Here is a 12,144-nt window from a genome sequence, read left to right on the forward strand (position 1 = left end):
TCAGTGCAGTATAACTATAACACCTCTTGTTAACAAACCATAGGAGGCTTATTTAATAACATGATCTTGATCTTCCATCAGATCCCCCCCCCCCCCCCCCCCCCCAATTAGATGGTTCTTTGGCTAGTAGATCCAATTATAGAAACAGATTCTCATTTCATTTTGGAGGTCTTACTGTTTCGGTTTCAACTTCCATCACTGCTTTTCATTCCTTGATGTTCCTCCCAGATGTTTCATTCCATACAAAAGAGATGTATTCTGGTCCTGTAAGTGTAGTGATCCCACTCTAACTAACTATTTTTGTCTTTCTTTGTGCTATGATTCACGATGAGAAGTGTTGATATCTGTTGTCATCATTGGATATGATTGAAGATGTTGTCAAAAACTACTGATCAGTCTTGTGTCATAATTGCATTTTTCATATTCTATTAAATATTGTCATCTGATGCCTCCAGAAGTAATTTATATATCACCGCTACTCATTACATTTAATGTCGGAAAATGGAAATTCAATGTATGCATTTAATAGTCCAAATAGTTTCTGCATGAAGAATCAACTGTTTTGTTCTTTTTGTATAACATCTACTCCTATATTATACGTTATGTTATGATACACGAGAGAGTGGGACTCTCAGTCTCCCTACTCTTTCAATTTGATATTTTCAATATTCTCTCTCTTCTCTCATTTGGATGTATATTTGACACACTTCTACTAGTAAAATAATTTCTCTCAACTATCTCAAACTACCCTCCTTTTATCTTCATCTGCTTACTTTATTTTCTTAACCATCTTATTCAATTTAAATAGTTCATTGTAAATCTAAAATACAATTTATATATTTAAAAAAATATTTATTATGAATTTTAATTATATAAAAATGAATATTTATCCTGTGCACTGTATAGGCTAAAATAATAGTTAAATATTATTCTGTAACGTAACTCTTTTGTACCTAACTTGGAACAACCTTCTTTGATGATTCATGAGATGATGCGTTTTGTTTCACTATCTATTGTGTAATTGGAAGCCATTTTGAACTTTAAACACAGATGACCCGCATGTTTGGCATGGGTGATGATTTTGGAGATGATCAAATTCTTGGGAGGCTTGAAGGCATGAAGGATGTAATTGAACAAGTTAATAAGCAATTCAAAGATCCGGTAAGAATTACATTTAATTTCTGTTTGGTATTGTTTTAAAAATGACAATTTGTTGTTTTTCCCTCACTAAATTGTGGCCTATATTCTTTTAGATCAATGGCCTGTTTTATTTATTATTTTGACAAACTTAGACTATAATTTGTATACTCTTGAAAGAATTTGACCTTGTAATTCTTAGAAACTATCAAAGTTAGGATCTAAAAATGTTGAACATATTGCTAGTCGTAAATATCTTGTCTTGACATATTATTAATTTAAAAACCTATATGACACGAATATGATACTTGTTATGAAATACTCCCCTTTGACCTAAATATAAGCATATTAAACTAACTTACTCGGCTTAAGAAAGTTGGTTAATGTCATTTAATTCTTCTAAACAATCTTTTTCCTAAAGTGTTCTTTATTGGAACTTGATATTAAGAATAAAAAGGAATCATTGGAATTATAATCACAATTAATTGAAGGGTATTTTTGGGATGATATCATTACTTAAGGCCAAAGTAGTTAAAATTTGCTTATATTTCAGTCCATTTTTTGTTGTTGCTTATATTTAGGTCTAGAGGGAGTATTATATTTACTATTCACATTAAAACTGTTATTATTTATTTATTTTTTTTTGGAAGGAGGTTATGTATGTAGGGGAGCTTAATAAACTTTTATTCATAAGTGTAACACAATTCAAATACTAAAATTATTCTAATCTTAAAATCAAACCAATAACATTCACTATCTAAATGATAAGAATAATATCCATATCTTTATCTAAATAATATCCTTAAAATTTGAAACAAAAAAATTCTAAAAATTAACTTGTTTATTTTCAAATTACCAATATTTAGGCATATATTGTCGACAACTGTTTTTTTCAGTTGTTAGATGGTATTAACCTTTGAAAATTAAATATATGTAAGAGGACAGTTAAAAATCAAGGTCAGTTGAAGCATTCTTCTACTATTAGTGTTTGGATTTGACCAATTTCAATGGCTAAGTGAGGTCGTTCCCTGCATAAAAGCAATATCTCCCTACAATTTTGATCAAAAGAATGGGCTTACTTTCTTCAGTTATTCTTATACTCTCATGTTTGTTGATTTTTTAACTTGAATTCTAGATTTGTCCTACTCATTTGTTGTTATTGTTTATGTTCCCTTTATTTGATAATTTAGTACGATCAATTAAGATGCATGTATTATTTGTTGTGCCGTCTTTGAATTTTATTCCTGTATATTTATGTGCTTGATTTTATTTCTATCGTACTAGTTGCCCAGGCCTGGTTACCAATCCCCTTTCAATAACTAAATTGTTGTATTTCTTTATTTACAGGACATGACAACCTTTGTCTGTGTGTGCATTCCTGAATTCCTTTCTCTATATGAAACAGAAAGATTGGTTCAGGAGCTTACAAAGTTTGAAATTGACACCCACAATATCATCATCAATCAAGTAATCTTTGATGATGAAGGTAACTAACATGCTTGTCATGCCCTTGATATCTTACATATTTTTTAGGCTTAAATATGTTTTTGATCCCTAATAAATATCTAACTTTTGCATTTGTTCTCTAATAAATTTTTGTTTTATGATAAATCTCTAGTAAGAGGGCGAGCCCTGGTGCAGCGGTAAAGTTGTGCCTTGGTGACTTGTTGGTCATGGGTTCGAATCCGGAAACAGCCTCTTTGCATATGCAAGGGTAAGGCTGCGTACAATATCCCTTCCCCATACCTTCGCATAGCGAAGAGCCTCTAGAAATGGGGTACGAAGTTTTTTTATAAATCTCTAGTAAAACAACAATTCTGTTTTTGGTTCTTGACACTTATTTTTAGTCCCTGATAAATTAACAAATTTTATGTTTGTTTCATGATAAATTTTTCACAATTGTTATTAATCGGGACTACAACAAAATTCGCTAATTTATTAGGGAGTAAACACAAAATTTGCTAATTTATCAGGGATTAAAACAAAATACCAAGGACCAAAAACAAAAGTGTTGTTTTATTAGGGACTCAACGCAAAACAAAAATTTATTAGGGAGCAAATACAAAAATTAGATATTTATTAGGGATCTAAAACATATTTAAGTTTATTTTTTATTATTATTTTTATTTCTTTCTGTATCATATTATTGTCTTCTAATCTGTTCATCCTTGTAGATGTTGAATCCAAGTTACTTAAAGCAAGAATGAAAATGCAACAGAAATATCTGGACCAGTTTTACATGTTGTATGATGACTTTAACATTACCAAGCTGCCACTGCTCCCAGAAGAGGTTAGTTGTTGTATTCCCTATATTCAGCAGATGCATACATGTTTACTACATATATAATTACGAAATTTCATGTTTGTATTGCGGTGGTGGTAAAAAACCTTGTGGTTATTTTTTGAACCACTGAAACCGTGAGTAGTTGCTTACTTGCTTTTATTTCATCTGTTAATTCTTGCTAGTTTGCATCATTAGACTTTAATTAGCCAGTAAAAATTGACAGGTTACTGGGGTTGAAGCTCTGAAAGCATTTTCAAGACATTTTACATCACCATATCAAGCCTTATGCAGTAAAGGAGATCCAGTAGAACGGTTGGAGAGTAAAGTATCAGCATTACAGCGCCAGTTACACGAGGCTGAAGAAGAGTTGGAGAGACTCAAAAGTGGCAATTAGGTTTGATGGTATCCATTCATGAATAATGTCATTGTATGCCTTTTTGGTTCACATTATTTTTTAGCTTAAATTTGATAAAGCATCTTTTTCTTTGTTGGGCTGCCAACACAAGTCATTCCCTATATGCTTTTTATTTAATTATTGTCACAGTGAGCTTTCTTATAACCCCCCAAAAAATATTGCTGAGGTTAGTCTAATTTGTTTCATGAATATTCTTTACTTGTATCTTTCATATTATGAGTAGAATAGTTTCTTATCAAATATTCTTCATTGTTTTGTTTTAAACTTTCCTAGTAAAGATGGCATGTTTAAATCTTCAATTTTCCATGAAAAAACTCTAGTATGTTATTAGCGCACGAGTTTGGCATACAATATCTCGCCAATGTCTTGATTCTGTAACCAGGGGGGGCTTTTTAAAAGCCTAACACAATTTTATGCAAGAGGTTTACGTGTGTTTTGATTATGTGTAATGCATGCTCATTTTCTAATGAAAGTGGGTCAAATAAGTTATAAATGGCTTTTGGTTCATCATTCATGCATTCCCGACAGTTTTAAACATTGAACCGGACATGTACTTAGCCTTGCATCTGCTTAAAATTCTGATTGTAGTTCATGGTTTTTCTAGATTCGGGATTGAACCAAAGTATTCTCATAGCTAGAAGCATGACACTAATCTCCCAAGAAAGTAAGGAACCTGTTAATGGCAATTCTTCTATTCACAGGTGTTGCTTTATTCTCAGCGGGGGATCGAACTCTTATATGATATGATTAAAAGGCCTACGTTTCTAACCACTGTTGCCACACATTTTGGTATGGTAGCTCTTTGCGTAGAAACAAATATATCATTTTCTTGCTGAAAGAATGTTAAAATTGCACATTGAAATGATCCACATTGATTTCATTGAAAAGCTCCATGGTAGTATTTTAAAAATAATAATTGAATTATAACTTATGAGTCTTAAATCTTAATGACATTAAATTAGTATTATTAAAAATCTAATAATATATTAATGATAAAATTGTAATTTTTAAATAAATTACTTTAAATTCATAAGAAAAATTGATTAGTACATGCTTTAAATTGTTATCATTATTTGTTATTATAATTTCATAACACATATATTATCTTTTTTATATTTAAATTTAACATAGTAGTCTAAACTATTATTACTATATTCAAATAAAATATATTTATAATTTAAATTATTATATATTATAATATAATAAAATAATGTTTTCAAACACTATTATTATATTATTTAATAACCTAATATAAGAATTAATTTAAAATCAGCATATTAAAATAGGCTAACAATGTTACATTGGTCACCACGTTCATATTTATGAAATTGTACATTAAACTATAATTGTTAAGCATTTAATGGATTTAACTAAAAAAAATAGATATTTTCCATTCAATTGTTTATAAATCATGAAAGAACTTAATAAAAAATAACGGTACTATTGATATTAAACTAACATATATAATGACATTAAAAAAACTTAAATATCTTTTTGTTTATGTAAGTTTGTGTATCTTTAATTTGGTCTTATTAAGTGTTTTTTTTAATTTTAGTTTCTATAAGATAAAAAAAATATAATCTTAAAGAAATTAAAGTTAAAAATGTGCAAACTTGTAGGACTAAAAATGAAAGAAATAAAAAAATTATGTTTTATAGTGACAAAATAAAAAATTTAAAAGACAAAAAGGAAAAAAAAAATTTTAGCGACAAAAGTTGAAAAAAAAATTAAACTTACAATAGCCAAAAATATGTTTAAGCCTTAAAAAATTAATAATGCATCAGTAATGCATTAGTGACAAAAATGTAATATTCAAATGAATTATTTATAATTTTAAAATTGTAATCATTACACACTTCATATGTATGAAATATCTCATTTGATAACACGGTGCTTGATTAATTATGTAAAGATTTATCAAATAAGTATTTAATGGATTTAATTAAAAAAAATAGATAATTTTCATTCAATTGTTTATAAATCATGAAAGAACTTAATAAAAAATAACGGTACTATTGATATTAAACTAACATATAATGAAATTAAAAAAAACTTAAATATATTTTTGTTCATGTAAGTTTGTGCATCTTTAATTTGGTCTTATTAAGTGTTTTGTTCATTTTGAGTTACTATAAAATTGTTTTTTCAATTTTAGTTTCTATAAGATAAAAAAATGTAATCTTAAAGAGATTAAAATTAAAAATATGCAAACTTATAGGACTAGAAATTAATAAAATATTATACAATGATCAAATAAAAAAATTTCAAAGACAAAAAGTAAACAACTTTTTTATAGCGACAAAATTTTAAAAAAAAATTCAAACTTACAAGAACCAAAAATATGTTTAAGCCTTACAAAATTAATAATGTGTTAGTGACAAAACTGTAATATTCAAATAAATTATTTTAAAATTGTAATCACTAAACACTTCATATGTATGAAATATCCCATGTTTAACCCTGTAAATATGGTGCAATTTTTCACTCAAATATAACATTTTAAATAAGATTAAATTCATTTGCATGTCTCTCTATTTTTGATAATTTTTAATTAGATTCTTGATCTTTTTTCAATAAGGTTGTTGAACTTGTTTTTTTATTTATTAAGTGCTTAATGGAAAGACCTAATTAAAGAATAAATATAAGTTTTGAAATCCAATTGAAACAAAATTAAAAATTGATTAGAATTCAAGTATATGATGAGTTATTAAACTTTCAAATAATGAAAATTAATGAATACAAATATAATAATAACACAATTTACAAGAACAATTATATGCGCTAACATAAAAATAAAATAAAATATAAAGATGATGATAACAACAGTAATAATAATAAATTATAAAGGCGGTGAAATGAATTATAGAATCTTTTCATATTCATAATTGTCAAACAAGCCAATATAGATTTTATTGTAATAAACTCACATACTTAATTATTGTTATAATTACTCTTTGATTGTCTTAGTAAGATTATCTTTATTATGTATATATACCTAAATTTTATTGTTTAATTTAGTAATTAAAATATATATTGTATGAAAAATATAATTAAGAAAAAATTATAATTATGTGGTTAATTAAATTGTTATTTATTTCCAATTTTTATTCTAATTTTAAATTTAGTTACTTTAAAATATAATTATGAACAATAATAATTAAAAATAAATATTTTAAAGATATTTATATATTATTATAATAATTTATTTGAATAATAATCAAAAAGAAAAAAATTAGCCTAAATTTTAATCTAATTAAAAAAATCTTCATTTTATTCATACACACTAATAAATCGATGCAAGATACAAGTGAAAATGAAACTTTTATTTTGACCTTTTACATTTAATAATAATCCTAATTTCTATTCATTTTGAAACCCACTCAATTTGCATAATAAAAATGTTGTCATCTTTAAATCCATCTATATCAATGAAAAGGAAAAAATAAAATAAAATAAATTTGTCTTGTATCAGTTAACATTTTTGTACTTTTATTAATTTTGTCAAAAATAAAAAGTTTGTGTGAAAATTTGGAAGATTTTAAAAGTTGAAAATTTCAAGTGAAATAACCCGCCAACCAAAGATGTATATATATTCTAGATCAACTAATCCATGCCATTTTGCGTCTAATCTTCCTAGGAAAGTTGTCTCCTCTCGTAATTTCCATTCCCATAAAGTCCCTCATGGATCCAAATATTACCCAACTGGTGGGAGATTCGGCGAATAAGAACACCCTTGCCTTTGCCTTGCTGCCTGCCTCTACAGGTACACACCTATTGTTCTTGTTAAGGAAGGATATGTAAAACACTGGATAGATAGATGGCAGTGTGGTGATGAGCACGGGAACATGCATGAGTCATTATGTGTGAAGGGATGCACAATTCACCCTTCTTCCTTGATGAACCATATCTAAAATTTAAAAAATCTTAGACGGTCAATATCCAATAATGATCAATGTGATATCACAAGGATGATCTCCTTATCTAAATTCAAAGATACAATACGATAATAGATCCAATCATTCTAGTAATATGAAAATTTTTATATAATATAATCAACAATTTAAGTAATATAAGAAATTTTATATGAACGTTTATTTAAAAGTTTAATTTCTTTTTAATTTTTTTATTATTAATCAATCATAGATTTTTTTAGTTTAGCTTATAAAATAATTATTATAAAAAATGATAAAAAAAATTCAATATACTTACTATAAAATTTTAAAAATTTATCACATATGATAATTTTGTGATTGAATAACAATATAAATGTACACATATTATTCATTTATTAAATTATAGTTGGAGACTATAAAATTACCAAAGTTTATAAGCCATTTTCATTCATCTTGAAAGAATATGTAAATATTGCCAAGACTTCCTAAAACCATAGGACCTTCCAATATATGACAATTTTATTCAATATAATGATATACACTTCCATGGATGGATAAAATATTTGTTGGTAAGACTCACAATTGGCATGCATTGAAGAAAGTACATGAACCCTCTTGTATATTGTGAGAAGATCACTCATAATAACAATTATGTGATATTACTATTATTTTTTTCATATCTCTCACTTTTTATTTTATTTGTTAAATTCTTTGTATCATTAATCAATCATAATTTTTTCCCAGTATAACATATAAAACAATTGTTTTAAAAAATAATAAATTTATTATGATAATTTTGTGATTAAATAACAATATAATTTGTGTACATCTTATTCATTAATTAAACTATAGTTGAATAAGGTAAAATTATGAAAGTTTATAAGCTATTTTCATTTATTTTTTAGATAAATAAATTTTTGGTCCAATCATATGACTTCAGCTATCCTATATTGTTGGCACGTTATTTAAATAAGGGTAAAATGAGAATTTTTAAAACTTAGAAGAGGAAGAAAACAACATAAAAGACGCATTTTTATTCATAAAAAATAGTTTAAAAAACTATAAATAATTTTTTATACTAAACAAAAAAAAAATAACTGGAGCGAAGCGGAGTAGCGGAGTAACATGGCCGTATGCACGAGTAAATGACTGGTTGATATTAAACTAACTTATAATGACATTAAAAAAAACTTAGATAACTTTTTGTTCATGTAAGTTTGTGCATCTTTAATTTGGTCGTGTTTTGTTCATTTTGAGTATCTATAAATTTATGTTTTTTCAATTTTAGTTCCTATAAGGTGAAAAAAATATAATCTTAATAAAGAGATTAAAATTAAAAATTTGCAAACTTATAGGATAAAAAATGAACAAAATATCATACAACGATCAAATTAAAAAATAAAAAAAATTCAAAGACAAAAAGTAAACAAAAATATTTTTATAGCAACAAAAGTTGAAAAAAATTCAAACCTACAAGAACCAAAAATATCCTTAAAAAGTTAATAATGTTTTAGTGACAAAACTATAATATTCAAATAAATTATTTATAATTTTAAATAAATTATTTTAAAATTATAATCACTAAACACTTCATATGAATGAAATATCCCATTTGACAAACACGGGATTCTAGAATTTATGATGTTATGCATGTGTTAACCTTGTAAATATGGTGCAATTTTTCACTCAAGTATAACATTTTAAATAAGATTAAATTCATTTGCACGTCTCTCTATTATTTGATAATTTTTAATTAGATTTTTGATCTTTTTCAATAAGGTTGTTGAAATTGTTTTTATTTTTTTAATTAAGTTTTTATTGCAAAGACTTAATTAAAGAATAAATATAAGTTTAAAAATCCAATTGAAACAAAATTAAAGATTGATTAGAACTCAAGTATATGCTGAGTTATTAAACTTTCACATCATGACAATTAATGAAGACAAAAATAATAATAACACAATTTACAAGAACAATTATATGTGCTAACTTAAAAATAGAATATAAAGATAATGATAATAACAATAATAATAATAAATTATAGTAACGGTATAACAAAATCTAGAATCTTTTTATATTCATAATACTCAAACAAACTAATATAAATTTTATTGTTACAAACTCACATAACTCAATTATTGTTATAATTACTCTTTACTTGTCTTAGTATGATGATCTTTATTATGTATATATAACTATAATTTATTGTTTAATTTAGTAATTAAAATATATATTGTATGAAAAATATAATTAAGAAAAAATTATAATCATGTGGTTAAGTAAATTGTTATTTATTTTCCAATTTTTATTTTATTTTTAATTTAGTTACTTTAAAATATAATTATGAACAATAATAATTAAACATAAATATTTTAAATATATTTATATATTATTATAATAATTTATTTGAATAATAATCAAAAAGAAAAAAATTAGCCTAAATTTTAATCTAATTAAAAAAATCTTCATTTTATTCATACACACTCTAAAAATTAGTTAGGAATATAAGAAATGTACATAAATAAATCCATGTAAGATACAAGTGAAAATGAAACTTTTATTTTGAACTTTTACATTTAGGACCTGATTTCTATTCATTTTGAAACTCAGACAAATTGAGTAATAAAAGTGTTGTCATCTTTAAATTCATTTATATAAATGAAAAAGAAAAAATAATAGTAAAATAAAGTTGTCTTGGATCAGTTAACATATTTTTTTTACTTTTATTAATTATGTCAAAAATAAAAAGTTTGAAAGATTTTAAGGGTTGAAACATATTTCAAGTGAAATAGCCCGCCAACTTTATGTATATATATATAGCCTAGATCAACTCATCCATGTCATTTTATGTGTAATCTCCGGAAAGTCCTCTCCCTGATTCGATCATTTCCATTTTCATAAAGTCTCTCATGGATCCAAATATTACCCAACAAAATGGTGGGAGATTCTTGCGAATAAGAACACCCTTGCCTTTGCCTTGCTACCTGCCTCTACAGGTACACCCACCTATTGTTCTTGTTATTCCTCCCCAGGCCTCTCAGAAATCATCAACACGGATATGTAAACATTGGGTAGATGGCAAGTGTATACACGGTGATCAGTGCTGGAACATGCATTCGTTTTATGTGAAGAAAAACAGTTCTAGACCCAAAAGGTTGGTTTGGTGGACAGCACCTCCTGTAATGTTTTTTAAGATAAATTGCGATGGAGCTTTTACCCGCTATGGAAACAAAGCTGCTGCAGGAGGGATTGGGAAGCGAATTTTGTCTATGCTTTCTCTAGTAGCTTGGGTAAGTGCTGCACAGCGCTAGAGGCTGAGTTATTGGCCATTAAGATTGGAGTACAAACAGCAGTATCCAGGGGATACGGCAATTTGATCGTGGAGAGTGATTCGCATGCAAGTATCCAGCTCATTAACTTGGGTGTCCAACAAAGTCACATTTTCTATGATCTTGTCTCTTCAATACTTGAGATCGGTAGCAAGGCCAATCATATCGTTTGGAATCATGTCTTCAGAGAAGCTAATTCCGCAGCTGATGGTCTCGCCAAACATGGATTGTCATTGTCTGGTAGGGTAGAACTTTTTGAGTTTCCTCCACCGTTCATTTGGGCTCCTATGTGTGCAGACGAAATGGGAGTAATATACACTCGGTGATGCCCATCTGCAAGTTATTTCTCCTTTTGTAAATTTGATGTTTATCTTTACTATTTCCGCCCTTAAACATTGTTATTCATAGTATTCAAATATAATGAGATTCAACATTGTTTCGTATAATATCGCCATTTTTCTATCATGTAGTGGTGCAAGAACCTATTTAACTGCATTACCTGATTCCTTCTTCTGGTAAATCACGTGTTATTTTATTATTATCGGATGACCTTGTGTCCTTATACTGTTATAACCTTAGGGCATATGCAAGTTCAGTTTACGGCAATACATTTTCTTTCACTTTTATTGCTATTTACACCACTTCATGAAAAGCAAGAAACAAAATGAAAACATGATAATAATACTTATGCGATTATTAGAAAAAACAACCAAACAAAAATCCGTAAACCAATTATACCGTTAAGATATTCATCATCCTGAATTTCTTGAGCTAATTAATAATTTGCGTGAAGCAACTCGTGGATCAGACCTTACAGTAGTATACAATGCCATAACCAAAGATACATCATCTCAGTTCCCTTGGATCAGATAAGTGTTACTTTGTTAGACAAGTATCACATCCTTGCCAAAATCTGAAAAAAAAGTGTAATAACCAAATTTGATTTCGGTAGAAGTAAAGACTGTGAATAAGATTAATTAGTAATGCTGATAGATTTAGGTCCTAGTTCTTAAGCTGTTTCTTCAAGATCCTTATGTCACTTAAAGCTGGGCAACCAAAAGCAAAGATTTATTTTCAATTTATTCG

At 27.0% G+C, this 12,144-nt stretch overlaps 1 protein-coding gene across 1 annotated transcript in view; it reads left to right on the forward strand.

Annotated features, from left to right (window-relative positions):
• LOC100816517 (ATPase GET3A) overlaps positions 1-4,012 on the forward strand; it is a 7,689-nt gene extending 3,677 nt beyond the window's left edge. The window contains exons 4-7 of the mRNA XM_003528840.5: positions 1,051-1,161; positions 2,485-2,623; positions 3,312-3,427; positions 3,645-4,012. Of these exons, the coding sequence (XP_003528888.1) occupies positions 1,051-1,161; positions 2,485-2,623; positions 3,312-3,427; positions 3,645-3,815 (537 nt within the window). The 3' untranslated portion in view covers positions 3,816-4,012. The remainder of the gene's footprint in view (positions 1-1,050; positions 1,162-2,484; positions 2,624-3,311; positions 3,428-3,644) is intronic.
• Positions 4,013-12,144: the final 8,132 nt, after the last annotated feature.

The sequence above is a fragment of the Glycine max genome, chromosome 7, assembly GCF_000004515.6.
Source record: "Glycine max cultivar Williams 82 chromosome 7, Glycine_max_v4.0, whole genome shotgun sequence".
In the NCBI taxonomy this organism is placed as follows: Eukaryota; Viridiplantae; Streptophyta; class Magnoliopsida; order Fabales; family Fabaceae; genus Glycine; species Glycine max.